The sequence below is a fragment of the Aquarana catesbeiana genome, linkage group LG03 (genome assembly GCF_042186555.1).
Source record: "Aquarana catesbeiana isolate 2022-GZ linkage group LG03, ASM4218655v1, whole genome shotgun sequence".
In the NCBI taxonomy this organism is placed as follows: domain Eukaryota; kingdom Metazoa; phylum Chordata; class Amphibia; order Anura; family Ranidae; genus Aquarana; species Aquarana catesbeiana.
The window spans coordinates 237,981,277-238,006,923 of NC_133326.1; the positions used below are offsets into that span (position 1 = coordinate 237,981,277).

Here is a 25,647-nt window from a genome sequence, read left to right on the forward strand (position 1 = left end):
CTAAGATCCGTATCCCAGTGAAGCAGGATTGCAGTGATGTTAGAAGGATTTATCAGGATTCTCAGCGAAGCTAGTGACAGCACGTCTTACTGCATTTCCTGCTCAGCCACACTCCCTCCAGTGACCAATTTTAACACACCTGCTCCCCATTCACACCTGAGACCTTGTAACACTAAAGAGTCACATGACATCAGGGAGGGAAAATTACTAATTGGGCCCAATTTGGACATTTTCACTTAGGGGTGTACTCACTTTTGTTGCCAGTGGTTTAGGCATTAATGGCTCTGTGTTGAGTTATTTTGAGGGGACAGCAAATTTACACTGTTATACAAGCTGTATAACAAGCTTGTATAAGCTGTATAACAAGCTGACTACTTTACATTGTAGCAAAGTGTAATTTCTTTAGTGTTGTCACATGAAAAGATATAATAAAATATTTACAAAATTGTGAGGGGTGTACTCACTTTTGTGAGATACTGTATGTATAGTCCGACTATACGAGTCAGACTGACAATCTTCATAGACCAACAGAGAGAGGAGTGGGGGCATCAGTGAGCAGCACAGGACCTGCACACAACACAAGTGGCATGGTAGCTCAACAAGCATCGTAATAAAATATTCAATCACTGGCAGCCAATAAAGAGCAGAGGAGAATACACACTTCACAGACTGCCTGGCCAACAATTGCCATAAATACAGTGCAGTGGGTTAGTCAAAGAGAGAAATAAGTATAGTTGTGCAAATGTGCACATACAGTATACAGTAAGCAAAGTCAGTGAGGACTGAAATTCTGGAGGAGTAATTCTCCTGTAAATAGGTAGCCACACATCTCCCAATTTCTTGTATGGTGTGTTTATTCTTATAGGAGTAGAAACATAAATCCTGCTATACTGTATATGCTTGATTTAAAAAAATAAAAATACATTCTTACACTTTATAATATATAGTTGTTTGTATTTCTACTCCCATATAGTGTTGGTTCATGTTGTCAAATGTATACTTGTATACATTTGTAAACAGTAATACAACTACTGCAAAAAATGGTATATGTTCTGATTATATATTTACATATTTCCCCTCTATAAAAAGGGCAAGTATGGCATACAGGATGCTTTGGAAACAGAAGATGTATCACTGACCTTTGAAAGCTTTCAGCACAACAATGGAACTCTCTATACGTGCTTCATTCAGAATGGCATCAGAATGTACTTTGATGATGAACAGGTGATTATTCTTTAGGCATTTTCAGATCTTTTATGTGTATAGATTTTTTTTTTTTTATATATATAGAGTGCAGCAAACGTAACTGTTATAATCTTAAAATTTAGGGGATGGTTCCATTTCCTGAAGAACTTTACAGCCAAGGGAATTTCATTCACACCCAAAGTGAGGTAATGCTACTAGATTATTAATATTATTATTTAAAACAATACCTTAATGCCTTGCATTTTCTTAATTTTTTTATATTGCTGAAGGATTAGACTGTCTTTAAGCTTTTTTTGTTGCTGTTATCTGTGACTAAATGAGGACAAGAAAGGTAAAAGTTGTCACGTAGACCAGAAGGTGCAGACAGCTGTATAAACCCGGCAGCGGTTCTAACAATTTTCAGTTTAATTAAAATGTGTTTTGTTCCTGTTTTTGCCCCCCCCCCCTATGATAAGATTTTCAGTCATTTCCTGCCACTGTGACACCCTATCATTAGGACAGGAGGTGAGGTGGAAGTCCTTCCAGCACAGTGGCACAGACCGTATTAAAAACCCAAAAGAGATCAGCCATTTCAAGAAATCTAGCAGGGACTGGGTGAGCTTTCTGTCAACAGAGGTACACAGAACTGAGCCCACGTATATATCCAACCCATCCCCACAATCTCTCCGTTCATGGAAAGATGCTCAGCTAATGTATAGACAGAAGCAGCAGGAAAAGGCAGAAAGTAAACCGTTCTTTACCCGTTGTCGCTATTTTGCTTATGGCAAAAATACTGGTCACTTACTAGCGGTAATAGCCAGCTCCCAATCTCTTACAAATCAAATTGCCTCCATTACTACAGCCTCAGGTGCAGTTACTCAGAACGCAGGGGAGATCTTAGGGGCTTTTCAAGATTTTTATTATATAGTGATCTGTATGATAGTAAAGTACAGTATGCAATGCAATAATTACATTACTTTTTGGACCCCCTTGAGCTCCCTTGTCTGGGCAATGACAATAGGCAGATACTGTCCTCTCCCATTATGATAGAAGAGCTACAGTAAGTAAGGCTGTGGCTGAGGCCCCTAATAATAAAGCCCCGGGGGTAGATGGCCTTCCTTCAGAGATATACAAGCAATATGGAGATATTCTTCTACAAGAGCTGTTCTGAACTTAGCCTATGAATCTAATTCTCTTCCTGACTCTATAAATATGGCAGGCATAATAGTGCTCCCAAAACCAGGCAAAGGCTCTTCATATCCTGAGTCGTACCGCCCTATCTCTTTGCTAAACTCGGATGTCAAAATCCTTGCAAAGGTACTAGCCGATAGACTCAGTAAGGTGATGCAGCGGCTGGTGCATCCCGATCAGTCTGGTTTTATACCTACTAGATCAATGTCTGTTAACATCCACAGATTATTTCTTAATCGGCAAATTCCTTCCAACAACACGTGTAGCAGGATCATTCTGTCGTTGGACGCTGCTAAAGCATTCTACAGCATGGAATGGCAGTATTTGTGAGAAGTATTGAAGCGTTTAGGTCTAGGGTCCAGATTTATTAGATGGGTTCAGCTACTTTACTCTTGACCTTAATGTTGATTAATGGCTCCCAGTCAGAGCCTTTTTTCCTTCATAGAGGAACACGACAGGGGTGCCCTTTATCCCCACTATTATTCACCCTAGTGGATGAGCCAATGGCAGCAACAATTCGCCAATCCAGCACCATTGTCGGATTCAAACAAGGATCAATAGAAGATAAACTGGTCTTATATGCAGATGATGCATTATTATTTATAGGTGACTTCAATGAGTCCCTCTTTCTCCTCATGTCCCTTATTGCTACCTTCCTTCTTAGGTTTCACAATTAATTAGGACAAGTCTGTGCTCCTCCCGAATAGATATTCAACAGATGGATCTCCCTTCCTGCGCAAGGCAAATAAAAATTGTCTCTATTTTTAAATATCTGGGGGTCTGGGTTTATCCTGATGTCAAAAATTATTTGAAATAAAATTTGTAACTTCTACTGGATAAATTTAAATCTAAAAGCAAGGCATGGTATAAGCTCCCTCTCTTGGTTGTGAGTAGGGCGAATCTAATTAAAATTATTTGGGCTCCCCAATTGTTGCATGTCTTACACAACTCCCCTATATGGGTTCCGCAACAATGGTTCAAAAAGATAGACTCCCTTTTCCGCATTCTGATTTGGAAGGGAAAGCAACCGAGAATTTGTCTACCTATTTTGCAGCTGCCTAAAGATGGTGCTGGATTGGCTCTCCCCTCGGCTAGACTCATCATCATCATCATGATCATCCCAACTGCAACAATCTTCGGGCTGGCGAACAGTGGACGCTCACGATCACATTCAGGCGATGCTGTTGTCCAGATCTAACAAATATTATTTGTTAGCACAATTGGAGTCAGATGGGTTTAGGAATGGATGTCATTATCATACTCTACTCATGATGGCTAGGGTCTGGGATGAAATACGCAAGATTATGGGATATGTCGGCATCTCTAGATTTCATCCAATTTGGGAGCGAGGGTGGCTGGGAGAGCTTGGAAAACTGCAGGGATTTACTGGTTGGTATAATGGAGGTATACCTTTTTCTCTATCAATTATACTCTAATGATCATCTTAAATCCTTTAAAGATCTACAGGATGAATTTGGTATCCCCCATTCCGGCTTTTTTCAGTACCTCCAACTTTGCCACCTTCTTTCTATCCAAGGAGGTTCCACATCCCTCAAACAAATAGACACCCCATTAATTAATCAAATAGCTAACACTACTGACAAAAAAGGCCTAATATCCTCGCTATATGGGTCTTTGATGAAGTGTCTTCACAGTACAGTGCAGAGTTACGGCAAAAGGGACTGGTCAGCAGATATTCTGACATTGGATGGCAAGATATGGCAGTCCATTTCGGAACAGGTCCCCCTTGTCTCCATCTCACTTACTCAACGGATGTCACAACTTTTTGTTAACCTTCAGATAAACAGAACCCCCTCAGGTTGTTTAAATGGCTCTGTAGAGAAAACCAGATGCGAGGGTACTCCAGCTGACCATCTACAAATGTTCTGGAGGTGTCCCAAGCTCGTACATTATTGGAACAAAATAATCTTGGTTATTAATCAAGCTTTTCAAGTTTCCCTCCAAAATGACCCTCTGACCTGCATTCTGGGCTTTCTTGATGAAGAATTGTTTGCACCTCATGTCAGAACTGCTGTTTCCCGCCTATTGTATCTGGCTCGTAAGTGTATACTGTTGAAATGGATAGCGCCTTTTCCTCCTAAGTTTGAAGAGTGGCGCATCTAGGTGAATACTAACCTACTTAAAGAAAAGCATACACTAAGATGCCGAGGCACCCCCCTCAAATTTAACAAACTATAGGACCCCTGGTTACAGGTTCCAGGATTAGCCCCTATAGCCCTTGTCTCTATGCAAATTTTGCAAGGCCTATAATGGAGTTTGAGGTATGCGTATGTAGGCAAATCCAAAACATTGGCAGATATGTCTGGATCATGAAAGACGTAGACAGAGATGCCCAACTTATAACTATTCTGCTTGTAGTAGGGTTGATTTTAGTTTAGGGATGTTTAGTGCCATTGTTTCGGGGCTACATTTATTGATTCTCACTGTATACCTTGTTCTTAACAGTAAGATTACTCTGTACTATACAAATGTCATGTATAGGACTCATACCTGGTGAACATAGATATGTATATTAATATGGTTTACCAAGTCATCTTGCTGTTCCACTCACCTGAGTATGCATATAGTTCTGTTCAAGTTGTGAGAAATGTCATATTATTATTAGTGCAGTTCACTAAAATGAATATTAACTGGTGTGGAATTTGTCATTTTGCTATATAAAATGAATACTTAAAAGAGAAGTACATTTTCGTTTTTTTTGAGATTCATAATTACCTAGGTGGATGCAGCATCAGACTGATGCTGCAGCTGTCCCCCAGCGTCTCTGCACTGAGAACCGAGCCACCGAACATCGCTGATGGCTCAGTTCTCTCACCTCCCCGGGCGAAGAGCTGCTGACAGTCAGCATCTCTCCTCTCTGCTCCTCCACGCTCATTGGAGCACTGAGCTGTGGAGGGGCGGGGAGTGGCCAGCTCAGCAGTCAAGGCAGCTGGCGGATCCAGACTTCAGAAGTTGGGATGACGCGCTGCCTCGACTGGTTACAGTGATGTCAGCGGAGAGCGGATTTCAGACCGCTCTCCGCTGAAAACTGGTCACAGGAGTGGAAAACTAATTGAACTCCTGTGACCCTTAGGAGAAGCCCAGCCTAAAAAGTTCAGGCTGGACTTCTCCTTTAACTGTTGAAAGACTCTTTTCTCCTAAAAAGGTATTTAAGTTTAAGTTGTTTTTATCACCAGCTCAAACAGCTTTTTTATTCTGCTTCCCTCTATAAACACCTCAAAGAAACTCACTGCTAAAGCCGGCCATAGATGGTTCAAATTTTGGCCTGTTCAGCAGGGACCAGCCTAGATTCAAACCATGTATGGGCAGGCTGAATGTACCCAAGTTAATCGATCAATCAACTTGGGTACAACCAGCCTGTCGGATTTTACATGCGATTATTGCTAGTGGCTATTATAGCTGCTAGCAGTAATCACTGTGTTCTCTCTGCAGGGGTGGCTTCTTCCGCTGGGAGAACACCATGATTTAATGGGAGGGACTCCCCCATCAATACTAAACTGTGTTCATGGGGGAATCAGGTGATTTTCTTTCCTGCAACCCATAGTTGCAGGAATGAAAATCGCTCTGGCTATGGCCAGCTTAAGTCCAGCAACAAGCTAGCAATATTTTAGAAGTAAACATTAATGTGATAATCTGTATTAAAAACTTTGCTGATAAGTTAGCAAATATCTGTGTAAGCCATTGTGAATTGATGCTACTGTGATAGGAGGAACTGGTACTACTTACCACCACTTTACAGAGAACATAAATAGAGTTGTATTTATATAAAAATTTGCATAGAAATTCACCAAGTGAAAGAGCATGTGCATTTGTTATGTATGAATAGGCATTAGGCCAAATTTTTATGCTGTTCGAATGTTGTTCGTTGATTTTAATTGAAAATATGCACGTATATGCACTATCATTGTGAGTGAATTGATATGCAAATTTTTTAATAAATACACCCTTAAGGGTTCCCATAGCACCATAGTACCAGCTACAGTGCAATTTTGGTGTAGAATGTTCCACTTCAGCATTGCTTAGACAAAAAGCATGAACAAGAGTAGTAAGGTAAGTTTTTCCTCCTAACTCTGGCCATGGTGTTGTATAATAAAATTTGCCTATACTTTTAAGTGTAAAGCACTAAAATCTGGGACTGCTTTTAAGCAGTGTGTTGCACACAAAGTTATACTACAGGAAATAGTGTTGTATAACATTTAATTGAGTTACTGTGTAAAGACAAACCATATAAATTTACAAGATTTTTGGTATGCTTAAAAGGATGAGAAAATTATAATCTTACATGTATCATCTACATTTTCCAGCCAAACAAGATGTGCGATAATATTAAAGATGAAAGTAATGGCACTGCAATGCACCTGAAAAATGATCGGACTAGTTCTTTTTATATACCTGGGAAAGGAATGGTCATGACTTATATATTTGAGGTAATATGTTCTCTTGAAATGTATAATCATCAGCAATCTTTGGCCTTTTCTTGTGGCGGTTACAATAGAGAATAAAAATAATGTTATTAAATTATATGGAAATTCCATATCAATTTAGATAATCTTTACAACCCAATTCCAAAAAAGTTAGGACTCTGCGTAAAATCTACATAAAAACAGAATGCAATGATTTGCAAATCTCATAAACCCATATTTTATTCACACTTAAAAACAGAGAACATATCAGATGTTTAAAATGTACCCTTTTAAGAAAAAAAAAAAGGATTTTCAAATTGATGGCTACAACACTTCTCAAAAAAGCTGGGTTGGGGCAACAAAGAGCTGGCAAATTAAGTGGTACTGACAAGGAAGAGCTGGAAGAACATTTTGCAACTAATTAGGTCAATTCTTAACAAGTCAGTAACATGATCGGGTATCAAAAGTGCATCTTAGAGAGTTAGAGAGTCTCAGAAGTAAAGATGGGCAGAGGTTCACCAATCTGTGAAAAGCTGTGTCGAAAAATTGACGAAAAATTTCAGAATAATGGTCCTCAAAGTAAAACTGCAAAGACTTTACATATATCATCATCCACAGTACATAATATTATCAAAAGATTCAGAGAACTTGGAGAAATCTCTGTGCGCAGGGGACAAGGCTGAAATGCAATATTTGATGCCTGTGATCTTCTGGCTCCCAGACAGCACTGCATTAAAAACAGGCATGATTCAGTGATAGACACCAGTGCATGTGCTCATGAATACTTCTAAAATCCATGTCTGTGAACACAGTTTGCCGTGCCATCTATAAACGCAAGTTAAAGTTCTATCATGCAAAGAAGAAATCATATCTGAACATGATCCAAAAAATTCTGCTTTCTTCTCTTGGCCAAAACTCTTTAAATGATCTGCGGCAAAGTGGAAACATTTTCTGTGGTCAGACGAATGGAAATGTGATATTCTTTTTTCCAACCATGGGTGCCATGTCCTCCAGACTACGAGACTAAAGTGAGGGATCTTCTGGCTTGTTATCAGCGCTCAGTTCAAAAGCTTGCAACTCTTTTTTTTTTTTTTTTTTTTTACAAACAGAATTGCTCTTTATTGAAAAAAATGGATGGCATATAATATCAACAGGTATACATGGTTACATATAACAATTAACCACTTCAATACCAGGCACTTAGACACCTTCCCGCCCAGGCCAATTTTCAGCTTTCAGCGCTGTCGCAATTTGAATGACAATTGCGCGGTCATTCATCACTGTGCCCAAACAAATTTTTTGTCATTTTGTTCCCACAAATAGAGCTTTCTTTTGGTGGTATTTGATCAACTCTGCGATTTTTATTTTTTGCGCAACAAATAAAAAAAGACCAAAAATTTTCGAAAAAAAAACAAGTTTTTCTTTGTTTCTGTTAAAATTTTTTATAAATAAGTACGTTTTCTCCTTCAATGATGGGCACTGATATGGCTGCACTGACGGGCACTGATACGGCGGCACTGATGGGCACCGATGAGGTGGCACCAATGAGGTGGCACTGATGAGGTGGCACTGACGGGCACTGATGATGGGCACTGATAGGCGGCACTGATGGGCACTGATAGGTGGCACTGATGGGCACTGGTATACAGCACTGATGGGCACTCATAGGTGGCACCGATGGGCACTCATAGGCGGCACTGACGGGCACTCGTAGGCGGCACTGATGGGCACTCGTAGGTGGCATTGATTGGTACATATGGGTGGCACTGATGGGTACTTATGGGTGGCACTGATGTGTGGCACTGATGGGCACTGATAGGTGGGCACTGATGGGCACAGATGGGCACTGATGGGCACTGACAGGTGGCACCGATGGCCAATGACAGGTGGCACCAATGGGCAATGACAGGTGGCACTGATAAAACATTGGGGGCATTGCTGGGCAGATCTTGGACATAATGGTGCCAATCTGTGCCCATTTGTGGGCACTGATTGGCACAGATTGGGCACATTGGGCACATGTGAATGGCCATGGGGTACATACCTGGCCATCCACATGTTGCCCCTTCCCTGGTGGTCCTAGTGGCGATCCCTGGTGGTCCAGTGTGGTGATCTGAGGGGCAATCAGCGCAGATCCCCCTGCCAGGAGAGCCGCCGATCGGCTCTCCTCTACTTGCGTCTGTCAGACGCGAGTGAGGAAGAGCCGATCAACGGCTCTTCCCATTGACAGCGTGATCAGCCGTGATTGGACACGGCTGATCACGTGGTAAAGAGCCTCCGCCGGAGGCTCTTTACCAAGATCGGCGGAGCGGTGTGTCAGGCTGACACACCGCTCCACCGATCGCCGCGATGCGCGCCCCCGGGGGCACGCGGCGGCATGTTATCCTGCTGGACTTCATATGACACCCAGTCAGGATAACAGAACCACTTCCCGGATGTCAATCTGCTATAGGGCGAGCGGGAAGTGGTTAAAAGACAGAGTCATCCCAACAAATAAGACAGCAATATATTGTAATAGTCATAAGAACTCATAGGTAGCAACAGTCACCCTCAAGGGAAACAGAAGAAAAGCCGTTCCCTAGGGACAGGGTTATGTACAATCCACCCATGACTGCCATATTTTATCATATTTCCGGGGACAATTTCTATTAAAATATGTCAGTTTGTAGATTGGCAGAACCCTATTGATAAGTCTGCATCTCTGATGGTATGGGGGCAAATTAGTGCGTATGGAATGGGTAACTTGCACATCTGGAAAGGCACCAAGGTAAACATGGCCTTGTCCCCCTTTTTTGAGATGGGTTGCTGCCATCAATTTCAAATTTACTTTTTTTTTTCTTTGTTTAAACATTTGATTTGTTTTTCTATTGTGAATAAAATATGGGTTTATGAGATTTGCAGATCATTGCATTCTGTTTCTATGTAGATTTTTCACAGCGTCCCAACTTTTTTGGAATTGGGGTTGTATTTAATATTATATTCTGCTGTATCCCACAGCAACCACAGCAAGATTACAAAACAAGTATGACTTCAGTGAACTGAAATCTAAGTGCTTCTTAAGTGACTACACTTTGGACATCATCATTGCTCATTGTTGACCAAGCCTGCAAGAGCTAAATAAACTGACTAAACATAATTATATAATTATGCACTTAAGCTATTAATAAGGTAGAGCAAAGTTTAATGACTGTATGAAAAGTACAGTAACCCAAATCAACCATTCAATTTTTAGTTTACCATACAGTAAAATATTGGAATTATCTGCGCTAGAATATACATAGAATTATAAATCAGTAGCCAGCATCAAATTTGTTGATTCCAAATTAAAATATATGTTTAGATAACATGCAGCGCTTAATAAAAAAATATATACAACAGTTCATAAAAAAAGTGCATATGCTAAAAGAAGAAAATCCCAGCACCAGCTTCAGTATGACTAATAGATCCACACAACACCACTGTGATTAGGCAATTCCCCTTACCAGATGGAGTGGACCCTCAAATTATAGAGTGGTTGATCTCCCCTTGTTTTCATCAAAGAGAAAGCCTCAATCCAAGGAGCTGTACCACACGTCACATGGAATGGTCCCAGTAGGTATTAAGAAGCAGGTGCCTAATGGACAGCCATGTAAAGCAGCACCAAGACACACGTCCTTCTCCAATGCTGATATATATTACCTCACAAAGGTATAAGAAAATACCATAGTGCATGTTCTTAAAATCATATACATCTTTAATCGATAAAAAACACTCAGGTGACATCATTTTTGTGACAAAACCATAAGGCAGGGCCCTACAACCTTACGCAAGCATGCCGGATGCCACAGCCATGTTGAAAATCTTTGTGAAGCGCATATTGTTTGTTTACATATGAGTGTGCATTTTATCGATTAAAGATGTAAATGATTTTAAGAACATACTGCACTGTGATATTTTTTATAACCTTTCTTAAACCAGAACTAGTGTCCCCATTGAAAGATTTCCCCTCTATTACTTTTCTGGGGACAATCCAAAATTTTTGATTTTCTTTTACTTTCACTTTCAATGTGGTAAACAGGACAAAGTTGAGAGAGTGTGAATCTCCTTAACGGGGGCACAAACATCAATATGAACCAACAAGCATTCTATTCCCTGCTCTGCACTCTATCCAAAACGAAAAAAAAAAAGTATATGTGATCCACCTACTTCTGCCAGACTGTGTATATAGGCTTCTCTAGTGCAGTTAAGCAGTACAGCTTGGTTATGTTCCACCACAGCCTGCTAAGTGCTGACTACACACTGAAAGAACAGAAGCACACTAATAGGGTCTTCCCTTACCTGTCCTGTAGATATGTTGACTGTGTTAGACTGACAGCACTCTGCAAAACAATAGCAGGAGTGTCAACCCACACCCTTCTTCCAACTACAAGAATCGAAAATAAATACATAATTTGAGTAGTTATAACAGCTATATTTGTAAACATGTTTAATTATTTTTAGGTGAATTCAGTTGATTAAATTGTATTTTTTTTTCTTGAAGTTTCATTTTGAATGGAATAAAAATGATTTGATACACTTTTACAGGAAAGAATGAATGTCTGCAAATATTATGACAGTGATTCTGGTGCTTGGCTTATCTTACCACTACTTTGGGAAATGAATTTGGACTTTGTCCTGCATCGTGTGCAGCAAGTAAAGGTACCTTTCTAAAGAAGTTATGTCGAACTGATGTAGGTATACCATACATATTTCACCTTGGCTGTTCTGTTCCTGTTTTATCAGGAAGCCCTGCCTGTCATCACTGACTATAAGGAAATCCTAGCTGCTTTGAGACTGTGTAATTATGATCCAGATGAAGTCATCTCAATGTTTTATGCTATGTTTGGTGATAGCCTTGGAAACACCATAAACGAGCAACAAAACTTTGATCCAATTATTCTTCAAAGGTTGGTTATACATACTTTAGGTTCACAGTACCTTTTCCTTCAAATAGTATCTTTCTTTCTCTTAAACAGCCTGTTACACTGGAAACAGTCTCTTTCATATGTTACTTTTCACTTATGTACCTCTGTAGGGTATCTGTGAGTTGGAAGATTTTTTTTATGTACACGGGGTATAATGTTTAAATGTGTCAGAATAGTTGATTAGTCTTCTTTCTCAGATATATTGACTTCTGCTCTCTCAAGACTCAGGGCAGACTCCGCTTTATATGCGTGAGTGGGTACGGGAGCTTGAAGTTGGATTCTCACTTGCCATTATCACAAAAACAGGGACCATGGTATAAATGTATATGCGCTGATATGAAGCCCCTGCCCATTTATCTAGAATTTTCCCAGGAGTATCCCTAAATTGCTGGAGGGGCTGTGCGTCAGAAGGCTCGTTGGTGGTATTGTCCTAAAATTAAGACATTTTTGAAGAAAAGTTTGCCCTGGATACAGGAAACTCCCCTCAAGTCTATTAACCACTTCAGCCCCGGAAGAATTTACCCCCTTCCTGACCAGAGCACTTTTTGCGATTCGGCACTGCTTCTCTTTAACTGACAATTGCGCAGTCGTGCGACATGGCTCTCAAACAAAATTGAGGTCCTTTTTTTCCCACAAATAGAGCTTTCTTTTGTTGTATTTGATCACCCCTGCGTTTTTTATTTTTTGCGCTATAAACAAAAAAGGAGCAACAATTTTGAAAAAAACGCATTATTTTTTAATTTTTGCTATAATAAATATCCCCCAAAAATATATAAAAACAATTTTTTTCCACAGTTTAGGCCGATACGTATTCTTCTACATATTTTTGGTAAAAAAATCGCAATAAGTGATTATTGATCAGTTTACGCAAAAGTTATAGCGTTTACAAAATAGGGGATAGTTTTACAGCATTTTTATTAATAATTTTTTTTTTTTAAATGGCGGCGATCAGCGATTTTTATCACGACTGTGACATTATGGCGAACACATCGGACATTTTTGACACATTTTTGGGACCATTGTCATTTATACAGCAATCAGTGCTATACAAATGCACTGATTCCTGTGTAAATGACACTGGCAGTGAAGGGGTTAACCACTAGGTGGCAGTGTAGGGGTTAAGTGTGTCCTAGGGGCGTGTTTCTAACTGTGGGGGGCATGGCTGTGTGTGACACGTCACTGATCTCTGCTCCGATGACAGGGAACAGAGATCAGTGACACTGTCACTAGGCAGAACAGGGGGGATGCTTGTTTACATTAGCATCTCCCGTTCTTCCTCCCCATGAGGCGATCGCGGGTATCCCGCGCCCCGACTCACGGAGCTTGCCGGCGGCGGCGTGCGCGCGCCCGCGCGCCCGCTGGCCGCCTCTTAAAGGGGAACGTACAGGCACGTGATTCTGCCTGTACGAGCCCTTCTGCCGCAGTATATCTGCGTGAGGCGATCGGCAAGCGGTTAAACATACCCTACTCCACTGCCTTTTCCACAACATACCTTTTTCTATCAAATCATACAGGAATAGTGTCACCCCTCATCTATTGAATGTAGCCAAGAGTGTTATTCTGAGGATTTGGAAAAAAGAGAGGCGTTCTACTATTCTAGACATACGCTATTTTAATGACATCATCAACTATGATTAACCCTCTGCCCACAAATTTACAAAATGCGGTTGGTGCCTAGTAGACTTGCCAATAAATCCTCTGGGAGAGGTGTGAATCTCAAGTGCTGTAACAGTGACATAGTATTCCTACAAGCAGTCAGGACCCGAGAACACTGGTATACTTCAGAAATAGTGATAAACGGACAAGCTCACTGTGAGTTCTAATGTTTACCTAATTTATGTGCTCTGCATATGGTACTCGGCTATGTTACCTACCTACAGCTAACATTTACTCTGACACGTGTTTCTTCCTCTTCTTATTCTTCTTATTATTCTTTTTCAATAATTGTTATTATCTTTCGTGCCTTTTATGTGAAACACTGTGATGATGTGTCAATTAGACATGTGCAGAATGAAAAAATTAGTTTAGTTACGATTCGTTATTTACAAAAATTTGTTTAGTTAAAAAATCGTTTAATCTGTTTAATTCGTTTTCAGAATTGGGTTTGTTTATTCGTATTCTAAACAATTTGAATTTTCTAATTTGAATTTGGATTGATTCGAAAAGTTTTTGAATCAGTTTTGAATAGTTTTCGAATTCAAATAGTTTTCCAATTTCCAAATAGAATAGAAAATAAAGGGATAGAATAGAAAAAAATATATAATAGAATAGACAATAAATTAACAGAAAGTAAAAGAATAGAATATAATAGAGTAAAATAGAACAAAATAGGAGAGAAAATAAAATAATAGAATGGAATAGAATAGAAAGGAATAGAATAGAATAAAAAAGAATAGAATTAAATAGAAAGATTATAACCATCTTCTGAAATTTGAATAGAATAGTAAAGAATAGAATTTAAAAAATAGAATAGAAATAATATAACCATTTTCCAAAATTCAAATACAATCAATTTGAATTTGAATAGAATATAGTAGAGTAGAATATAATAGAGAATAACACAATAGCATAGAAAAAAACAATAGAATAGAATGAATATAACCACCCTCCTATTCTAATCTTATATTTCTATTCTATTCAAATTGGAATTGATACTATTTACATTTTGGGAAATGGTTATATTCTTTCTATTCTATTCTAGTCTATTGAATTTTTTACATTGTATTTGTTTTCTATTCTATTCTTTTCAATTCTACTATTTTATTTTATATTCTCTACTATTCAAATTTATTCCATTTGAAATTCGAAATTCAGAAGATGGTTATATTCTTTCCATTTTATTTTATTCTGTTGACTCTTTCTATACTATTCTGTTATTTTCTATTCTAATCTATTCTTTTCTATTCTATTCAAATTGATTCTATTTATTTTTATTTACTTATTTACTTTTTTACTTTTTTTTTTGCTATTCTATTATAGTCCTTTTCTATTTTTTTTTTATATTCTATCCTTTTCTATTCTATTTTTTTATGTATTCAAATTTATTCTATTTGAAATTCGAATTTCAGAAGATGGTTATATTCTTTCTATGTTATCCAATTCTATTTGTTTCTATTATAGTCTAGAGTATTCTGTTCTTTTATTTTCTATGTTGTTCTGTTTTACTCTATTATATTATATTACTTTATTTTCTGTTATATTCTTTTCTATTCTATTATTTTTTTCTATTCCTTTCGTTTCTATTATATTTTATTCTCTTTGGAAATTCGAAAACTATTCGAAAACAAATTCGAATTTCATTATATTTTTTCCTTATTTCGGATTAGTATAAAATTGGTACTATTGTAATTCGGAAATTTGGATATATCCGAATTTCTGAAAAAACATAAATTTGTGAATTTCAATTCAGAACGAAATGAACTGCACATGTCTAGTGTCAATTAGGGATGAGCCGAACACCCCCCGGTTCGGTTCGCACCAGAACCTGCGAACGGACCAAAAATTTGCACGAACGTTAGAACCCCATTGACGTCTATGGGACTCGAACGTTCGAAATCAAAAGTGCTAATTTTAAAGGCTAATTTGCATGGTATTGTCCTAAAAAGGGTTTTGGGACCTGGGTCCTGCCCCAGGGGACATGTATCAATGCAAAAAAAACTTTTAAAAATGGCCGTTTTTTCGGGAGCAGTAATTTTAATGATGCTTAAAGTAAAAAAAAAAAAAAAAGTGAAATATTCCTTTAAATATCGTACCTGGGGTGTCTATAGTATGCCTGTAAAGTGGCGCGTGTTTCCCGTGCTTAGAACAGTCCCTGCACATTTTTAAAGGAAAAAAAGTCATTTAAAACTGCTTGCGGCTTTAATGTAATGTCGGGTCCTGGCAATATGGATGAAAATCAGTGAGACAAACGGTATGGGTACCCTCCAGTCCATTACCAGGCCCTTTGGGTCGTGTATAGATATTAAGGGGAACCCCGCACCCAAATTAAAAAAAGGAAAGGCGTGGGGCCCCCAGGCCCTTTATACTCTGAACAGCAGTATACAGGCGGTGCAAACAAGACAGGGACTGTAGGTTTGTTGTTAAGTAGAATCTGTTTGTAATTTTGAACTGGTACATTTTTAAAGTGTAGCTCCAGCCAAAAAATCTGTTTTTATGCTTTTTGGAAAACATAGGGAAGGGTTATCACCCCTGTGACATTTGTTTTGCTGTCTGTGCCCCTCTTCAGAAGATTTCACCTCACTTTTTGTCCCAATGACAAATGTTTTTTGAAAATTTGGGGTTTTTAGTGAAACAAGGATTGGTGATAAAGCATCAGTGGAAAGGAGAAAAGTTTTTCCCATATTAACTCTTATGCCCCGTACACACGGTCGGAAAATGTGTGATAGGACCTTGTTGTCGTAAATTACGACCGTGTGTAGGCTCCATCACACATTTTCCATCGGATTTTCCGACACACAAAGTTTGAGAGCAGGATATAAAATTTTCCGACAACAAAATCCGTTGTCGGAAATTCAGATCGTGTGTACACAAATCCGACGCACAAAGTGCCACGCATGCTCAGAATAAATATAGAGATGAAAGCTATTGGCCACTGCTCCGTTTATAGTCCCGACGTACGTGTTTTACGTCACCGCGTTCAGAACGATCTGATTTTCCGACAACTTTGTGTGACCGTGTGTATGCAAGACAAGTTTGACCCAACATCCGTCGGAAAAAATCCTAGGATTTTGTTGTCGAAATGTTCAAACAAAGTCCGACTGTGTGTACGGGCATTACAGGAGAGAATTTCTCTTCCTATAGGGTAGATTTCATCTCACTTCCTGTTGTCTCCTTCCGTTTGCAAGTAGGAGTCGTTTGTAAGTTGGATGTTTGAAAGTAGGGGCCTGCCCTATATACTCAGCAGAAATTTGGGCCTTAGGTGTTGTTGTGGCCTCAACACTGTAAGCCCTCACAGGGCCCTGCTGTGAAATATTAGATCAAGAATTGTAATTATATGCCCCTGTTGAACAGGGCCAGAAAAATTGGGCCTTTGGTGATGGTGGTGGTGGTGCTGATGCCACAACACTGTAAGTCACTCACAATTAATCTTGGTGGGCGCAGAAACGTGCCCTGCTGTGAAATATTCAATCAAGAATTGTAATTACATGCCCCTGTTGAACAGGGCCAGAAAAATTGGGCCTTTGGTGGTGGTGGTGCTGGTGGCACAACACTGTAAGTCCTCACAGTTAATCTTGGTGGGCGCAGAAACGGGCCCTGCTGTGAAATATTAGATCAAGAATTCTAATTACATGTCCCTGTTGAACAGGGGCTGAAAAATTGGGCCTTAGTCACTGGTGCTGGTGCCACAACACTGCAACCCCTCACAGATACTCTAGTTGGAGCACAGGAACTAGCCCTGCTGCAAAGAATTGTATCAAAAATTGTAATTACATGCCCTTGTTAAACAGGGGCTTAAAAATTTGGCCTTAGGCACTGGTGGCGGCGCCCAGAACCAAAAATGTTCTTACAAGCTATCAGCATGATCATTGAGGAGGAAGAGTATAATTACTCAGCATAACAGGATAGTCACTCAGCATCAGCATAGGCAGTCTTTGAAGGGATCTGACATTTCAAAAAAAATTATTCGGTTACATAAGCATCAGGTGCTTGGTAGCTGGTGGTGATCCAAGACTGATACATTTTTATGAAGGTCAGTCGATCGACCGAGTCGGTGGACAGACGCACCCTGTGATCGGTCACAAAGCCTCCAGCAGCACTGAATGTGCATTCCGAAAGAATGCTGGATGCAGGACAGGCCAGTAGCTCAATTTCATACTGTGCAAGCTCTGGCCAGTGATCCATCCTCAAGACCCAGTAACCCAGAGGATTTTCGGTGGGAAAGGTGTCCAAGTCAGATCTTGCCCATAGGTATTCCTGCACCATGTAAAACAGTCGCTGGCGATGGTTGCTGGAACCGATCATACCTTGGGGCTGCGGACTAAAAAATTGTCTGAACGCATTGGTCAGACGGCCACCTTCTCCACCGCTCCTTCTTTGACTGACCGAAGCCTCAGCAACACGTTGTCCAGAAACAGGAGTTTGTAACTTCCCAGTCTCTGGGAATGCGTTGCACAGACCTTTCTGCAAGGCCTCCCAAAGATGTTTCATCCTCTGCTCCCTCTGCGACGGCAAGATAAGGTCCACAACCTTACCCTTGTAACGTGGATCAAGGAGGGTTGCCAGCCAGTATTGGTCCTTCTCCTTGATACCACGAATACGAGGATCCTTACGCAGGCTTTGCAGGATCAGGGAGGCCATGCAGCGTAGCTTTGCTGAGGCATTTGGTCCAGAGTCCTCTGGGTCACTAAGGACGACATAGTCCGCAGCCACCTCCTCCCAGCCATGTACAAGTCCATGTGTTTCTTGGGACTGATCCCTTAAAGACTGCTGCTGATGCTGAGTGCCAGGCTCCACCTCCTTACTGACACAATCCTCCTCCTCTTCCTCCTCCTCGTCCTCTTCCTGTGTGATGGGCGGGCACGCAGGAACACTGTCTGGATAAAGGGGGCCTTTTGAGCTAAGGAAGTCCACCTCTTCCTGCCTCTGTTCTGCCTCAAGTGCCCTGTCCATTATTCCACGCAGCGTGTGCTCCAACAGGTGGACAAGGGGGACAGTGTCACTGATGCATGCACTGTCACTGCTCACCATCCGCGTGGCCTCCTCAAATGGTGACAGGACAGTGCATGCATCCCTGATCATGGCCCACTGGCGTGGGGAAAAAAAAACAAGCTCCCCTGACCCTGTCCTGGTGCCATAGTCGCACAGGTACTCATTGATGGCCCTCTGCTGCGTGTGCAGCTGCTGCAGCATGGCCAGCGTTGAGTTCCACCTGGTGGGCATGTCACACATTAGGCGGTTCTTGGGCAGGTTAAAGTCCTTTTGGAGGTCTGCCAGCCGAGCACTGGCATTATATGACCGGCGGAAATGCACACAGACTTTCCTGGCCTGCCTCAGGACATCCTGTAAGCCCGGGTACCTGCCCAAGAACCACTGCACCACCAAGTTAAGGATGTGAGCCAAACAGGGCACATGGGTCAGTTGTCCCTGTCGGAGGGCGGAGAGGAGGTTGGTGCCATTGTCGCAAACCACCATTTCTGCCTTAAGTTGGCGTGGTGTCAACCACCTCTGAACCTGCCCCTGCAGAGCTGACAGAACCTCTGCCCCAGTGTGGCTCCTGTCCCCCAAGCACACCAGCTCAAGCACTGCATGGCATATTTTGGCCAGCGTACTTGCGTAGCCCCTTGAATGCCTACGGAGCACAGCTGGTTCCGAGGACAAAGCACAGGAAGAGGCCATGGAGGAAGAAGAAGAGGAGGGGGTGGAGGAGAGAGGTGTGTCACAATCATTAGTAGTGGCATTTTGGAGGCGTGGTGGCGGAACAACCTCCAACACTACTGCACCTTGTCCTGCATCCTTCCCAGCTGCCAGCAGAGTGACCCAATGCGCCGTGAAACTTAGGTAAAGTCCCTGGCCATGCCTGCTGGACCATGAGTCAGCGGTAATATGCACCTTACCGCTGACTGCCCTGTCCAGTGAGGCCAAGACATTGCCTTCCACATGCCGGTAGAGAGCCGTAATTGCCTTCCGTGAGAAAAAGTGGCGTTTGGGTACCTGCCACTGAGGAACCGCACATTCCACAAACTCACAGAAGGGGACAGAGTTTACCAACTGAAAAGGTAGCAGTTGAAGTGCTAGCAATTTTGCCAAGCTAGCATTCAACCGCTGGACATGTGGATGGCTGGGAGCGAACTTCTTTCGGCGGTGCAGCAGCTGGGGCAGGGAAATTTGCCTGGTACAATCTGACGTTGGTGTACCGAATGCAGATTGCCCACAAGTACTTGGCTGTGACACACCTAATTCTACACCTTCATTCCTCTCAGTGAAGGTCTCAGAGAGGACTGAAGGTATAGTTGGGTTGGAGATCTCAGCTGATGAGGAGCAAGGAGAGGTCCTCTTCTTTGGTGTGGGTCTTTTAGATATGCTTGCCAACTAACTGCATGGCAGGTCAACATATGTCTGGTCAAGCATGTGGTGCCCAAGCGGGAGATGTTTTGGCCACGCGAGATACGCTTGAGACATATGTTGCAAATAGCAGCGGTGCGATCTGATGCACTCGTCTCAAAAAAGGCCCACGCCAAAGAACTTTTGGAATAACGCGCAGAGACAGCAGCACCCTGCACATGCGGAGCTTTGCGGTGTGATGCAGTCAGTGTGCTGCCCTTAGGCTGGCCCCTGGAGGGCATCCTGCCTCGTTGGTGATGTGCCTCCTCCTCCTCTCTCCTATCAGGCACCCATGTTGAGTCAGTGGCCTCATCATCCCCTCCCTCCTCATCACTGGAGCAAACCTGGCAGTATGCTGCAGCAGGGGGAGCATGACTGCCAGATTGCTGTCCTTCTTGGGCACCCCCTCTATCCGTGCTCACGTTACTGCCTTCATCTAGCTCAGTATCCTCATCAGAGCCTTCTAAACGCTGGGCATCCTCCTGGAGCATGTACCCAACACTGTGGTCAAACAGTTTGAGGGACTCCTCAGGAGGACATGGTGGGGCTAAGGAAGGAGTCACTGATGCCATTGAGCCGAGGGAAGAGGCCGCGTTGGCAGCTGCTTTGCCAGACAAAGTACCCTGAGCATGGGTGAGGGAGGATGAGGAGGATGAGGACGGCTTGGTCATCCACTCGACCAAGTCTTCCGTATGTTGCGGCTCAACATGGCCAACTGCCGAAAAAAATGCCAAGCATGTCCCACGGCCACGTGCTGATGAGGATGCACCGTCTCCACGACCAGCACCGTTGCCTCTAGACACAGAGCCTGCTTGCCCTCTTTTATTGGCTTGTGACTGTCTGCCTCTCCTTGTTGGCCTTCCAGACATACTAATGGCCTTTAGCTGGACTAAGCTGGGATATATATATATATATATATATATATATATATATATATATATATATATATATATATAATATATATATTGATACTGCAGCTAGCAAAATCAACTGCCTGCCTACAGTATGAGAACACCACCAACCTTCTACAGGTAGCTTTAGCTGAACAGTGCAGAGGTTGCACTACACTAACGTGTAAATACTTTAGCTGCCTGTGGTAGTGATAGGATCAGGAAAACACCACCAACCTTCTACAGGTAGCTTTAGCTGAACACTGTGCAGAGGTCGCACTACACTAATGTGTAAATACTTTAGCTGCCTGCGGTAGTGATAGGATCAGGAAAACACCACCATCCTTCTACAGGTAGCTTTAGCTGAACACTGTGCAGAGGTCGCACTACACTAACGTGTAAATACTTTAGCTGTCTGCGGTAGTGATAGGATCAGGAAAACACCACCAACCTTCTACAGGTAGCTTTAGCTGAACACTGTGCAGAGGTCGCACTACACTAAGGTGTAAATACTTTAGCTGCCTGCGGTAGTGATAGGATCAGGAAAACACCACCAACCTTCTACAGGTAGCTTTAGCTGAACACTGTGCAGAGGTCGCACTACACTGACGTGTAAATACTTTAGCTGCCTGCGGTAGTGATAGGATCAGGAAAACACCACCAACCTTCTACAGGTAGCTTTAGCTGAACACTGTGCAGAGGTCGCACTACACTAACGTGTAAATACTTTAGCTGCCTGCGGTAGTGATAGGATCAGGAAAACACCACCAACCTTCTACAGGTAGCTTTAGCTGAACACTGTGCAGAGGTCGCATTACAACGTGTAAATACTTTAGCTGCCTGCGGTAGTGATAGGATCGGGAAAACACCACCAACCTTCTACAGGTAGCTTTAGCTGAACACTGTGCAAAGGTCGCTATACACTAACTTGTAGCTTTAGCTGAACACTGTTCAGTGGACGCACTACACTAACTTGTAGCTTTAGCTGAACACTTTGCAGAGGTCGCACTACACTAACTTGTAGCTTTAGCTGAACACTGTGAGGAGGACGCACTACACTAATTTGTAGCTTTATTTGAACACTGTTCAGAGAATGCACTGTGCTAACGTGTAGCTTTAGCTGAACACTGTGAAGAGGTCACACTACACTAACTTTAGCTGAACACTATGAGGAGTACGCACTACACTAACCTGTAGCTTTAGCTGAACACTGTTCAGAGGACGCACTACACTAACTTGTAGCTTTAGCTGAACACTGTGAGGAGGACGCACTACACTAACTTGTAGCTTTAGATGAACACTGTTCAGAGGACGCACTACACTAACTTGTAGCTTTAGCTGAACACTGTGCAGAAGTCGCACTACACTAACTTGTAGTTTTAGCTGAACACTGTGAGGAGGACGCACTACACTAACTTGTAGCTTTAGCTGAACACTGTGAGGAGGACGCACTACACTGACTTGTAGCTTTAGCTGAACACTGTGAGGAGGACGCGCTACACTAACTTGTAGCTTTAGCTGAACACTGTGCAGAGGTCACACTAAACTAACCTGTAGCTTTAGCTAAACACTGTGAGGAGGATGCACTACACTAACTTGTAGCTTTAGCTGAACACTGTGAGGAGGACGCACTACACTAACTTGTAGCTTTAGATGAACACTGTTCAGAGGACGCACTACACTAACTTGTAGCTTTAGCTGAACACTGTGCAGAGGTCACACTAAACTAACCTGTAGCTTTAGTTGAACACTGTGAGGAGGACGCACTACACTGACTTGTAGCTTTAGCTGAACACTGTGCAGAGGTCACACTAAACTAACTTGTAGCTTTAGCTGAACACTGTGAGGAGGACGCACTACACTAACTGTAAATAGTCTAGCTGCCTGACTGTGGTACTAATAGGACCAAAAGAATACCAGCAATTTTCTTCAGGTAGCTGTAAATACTGTAACAAGACAAGCCTGCCTGTCAGTAGGAAGATAACAGGAACGGATCTAGCTAAACTGAATACAGTGTATATATATATATATATATATATATATATATATATATATATATATATATATATATATATATATATATATATATATATATATATAACACCTGGGATGCATATATATACACAATACACTGTAAGTGCAGCTAACTAACTGACGGTCCTGCCTAATCTATGTAACTCAAATGAAATGACACTGTCTCTCTCTCTCTATATCTCTCAGCACGCCGAAACACACTACACAGGGCCACCGTGCAGGCGGCCTTATATAGTGTGGGGCGTGTTCTAAACCCCCTGAGCCATAATTGGCCAAAGCCACCCTGGCTTTGGCCAATTACAGCTCTCTCTACTGACGGCGCTGTGATTGGCCAAGCATGCGGGTCATAGTGCATGCTTGGCCAATCATCAGCCAGCAATGCACTGTGATGCCGCAGTGAATTATGGGCCGTGACGCGCCACATGAATTTGGCGCGAACGGCCCATATCGTTCGCAATTCGACGAACGGTCGAACAGACGATGTTCAAATCGAACATGAGTTCGACTCGAACACGAAGCTCATCCCTAGTGTCAATGAGTTCTTCATTGATTCTCGCATAGATGACTTCGGTCACTTAGGCTGGCCATACATGTTCAATTAACTTGTACAATTTTCCTTTAGATTTATCTTAAACTATGTAGTGCAAGGGCCTGCCTAACTGAATACAATTGAAAGTTGCTAAGTTTTGACCTAATATTATATATGTTTTTTGGTGAATCTAAAGGAAAATTATGCCAGAACATTGAACGTGTATGGCCAACCTTACCCTGTCTAAACAGATACCGACCCTGTTGACCGACCCTGAGCCATTTTCCAGCTATGGATATTTGTAATATTCCAATGCTCTGTTAACAACATCTCTTATGTTATTGATGTTTCATGCCTTGACACATGTGTGATAATTTCTTTGTAAAACAATAAAACGTCAAAGAGTTCTCTATCATGCAGTTACTTCGATAGGGGTTTTCACCCTGAGAAAAGCTAAAAAGTATTATTTGCACATTTTCCACTATGATGTCTTATGTCAAGACTCTATACCTTTTTATGTGCTTTACCTTGCCAGTTATTTACTAATTAAGTATTTTGATGATAGTGATGGGTCTTTTTTGTTTTTCATTTGCTTTTTTCACCTATAGAGATATAACTAAAAAGGAAAATCAGCTACAACAGCTGGCAAAGACCTTGCAAGAAAAAGAAAATGTACTGGAAAATTTGCACTCAAAGTGCCAATATCTAGAAGAAGAAAATCGTCTTCTAGTTCAACGGACAGAAAGCTTAAATGACAAAGTGGCAAAATTAGATGAAAAATACCTAAAAGAAATAACTGCTATCAAGAGCCAAAATGTTCAAATAACAAATTCCATGAAAAATCATTTACCTTTAAGAAAAGACCTACTGCCAAAAATGTTAAGTGAAGTCCGTCAGCTTTATGTGGCAAATGACCAATTAAGAGTCCTTACTACAGGTGGTCTGTTAGAGATAAGCCTACTTATAGAGCGTCTGAAGAACACAGTAGTGAGCATGCCTAGCTCCACCAAAGAAATTGAAGAGATCCGTGCTCTCTACCAAAGAGAGTCCTTAGAAAGAAAGTTACTGTACAATCAGCTTCAAGAACTTAGAGGAAACATTCGCGTATTCTGCAGATGCAGACTGGATGATGGAAAGGGTGGACACTTAGAATTTCCAACAGAGGAAGAAATTATAGTAAATCAAAATGGAAATAGGAAAAGGTTCAGATTTGATCAGGTCTTTCTGCCACAATGCACTCAGGTACAATATAGCCTGTAGCATATAACACAGTAGTGAAAGTTAATAGTATAAAGCGGTATCTTTGCCCTTCAGATTCCAGATGTCATAGGTTACAAAAGTCATATCTGCTTATTAATAGCAACATAGTTTCCTTTATCTCAATTTACAAAAATCTACTCTGGTGTCTGCACACTGTACTTGCAAATAGAAAAAAAAAGGAAACACAGTAAAAAAAATATTATTCTTATCTTCAATTTATAATCTTTACAGCTCAGAAAGCATACATTTTTACCTACTGACCTTGTCACTGCTTTCAAGTTACAACTACTAACATGCATTGTGATATTACAAGGTTGGGGGAATTGCAGGAGTGGTAAAGAGAGTAATGACATAGGTAGGGATGACAGCAATCTTTTCACATTAAGTAGTAGAAGCAGGGCTTTTTTTCTCAGAAAATAGGTATTGGAACTCACCCTTCAGGGCCAATGCCCCACCCCAACCACACCCACAACCCCGCCATGCCTTCCTTTATAGGTGAAAATGACATGGTTGCCAAATAGTGGGCTCGAGGCTCAGAAATTAGGTATCGCGGAAGGCACAAGGTTCAGAAAAGTGAAACACACAGAGTACAGGACTCAGGAGTATGTATTGTGCAGTTGAGGAGTGCATATCATACAGGGTGCAGCAAAGTTCCCTTGTCCTCTCCAAGCAAAAATCCCCTACCTCTCAAAGTAACCATCAATTACTCGCCTCTGCACACCTCTTTGCTTTCCTCTGCGCCCCATCCCCAGCTCAACTCTGCGCCCAACATTAACAGCTCACCTACACACCTCTCCATCCACAACCCACCTCTTCTGCCCCATCCACAGTTCAACTCTGCACTTTTTTCACAGTTCACCTTAGCACCCCCGTCCACAACTCACCGTTGTACCCCATTAACATCTCACCTCTGCACCCCTCCATTCACAGATTACACCCCCAGTCCACAACTCACCTCAAGACCCCCATCTACAGCTTATCCTCACAGCTTTCACCTCTGCACAATCCGCACATCCCCTTCCCTGCTATCACTCCTGCAAAAATCCCCCTTTCCCAGCTCTCCCATTTGCACAAATCCTGCCCCCTCCCCCAAAGCTCTCACCTTTTCACAGATCCCCCCTCCCCCCCAGCTCTTTCACCTTTTCACAGAT

The 25,647-nt window shown here is 41.7% G+C and overlaps 1 protein-coding gene across 2 annotated transcripts in view; it reads left to right on the top strand.

The window, feature by feature from the left end:
• The window catches only part of LOC141131986 (uncharacterized), a 181,709-nt gene that overhangs the window by 31,019 nt on the left and 125,043 nt on the right, over positions 1-25,647 (top strand). For both annotated transcript variants that reach the window (XM_073619889.1, XM_073619890.1), the window contains exons 3-8: positions 1,090-1,224; positions 1,329-1,391; positions 6,702-6,824; positions 11,364-11,477; positions 11,562-11,725; positions 23,845-24,478. In XM_073619889.1, the coding sequence (XP_073475990.1) occupies positions 1,090-1,224; positions 1,329-1,391; positions 6,702-6,824; positions 11,364-11,477; positions 11,562-11,725; positions 23,845-24,478 (1,233 nt within the window). The remainder of the gene's footprint in view (positions 1-1,089; positions 1,225-1,328; positions 1,392-6,701; positions 6,825-11,363; positions 11,478-11,561; positions 11,726-23,844; positions 24,479-25,647) is intronic.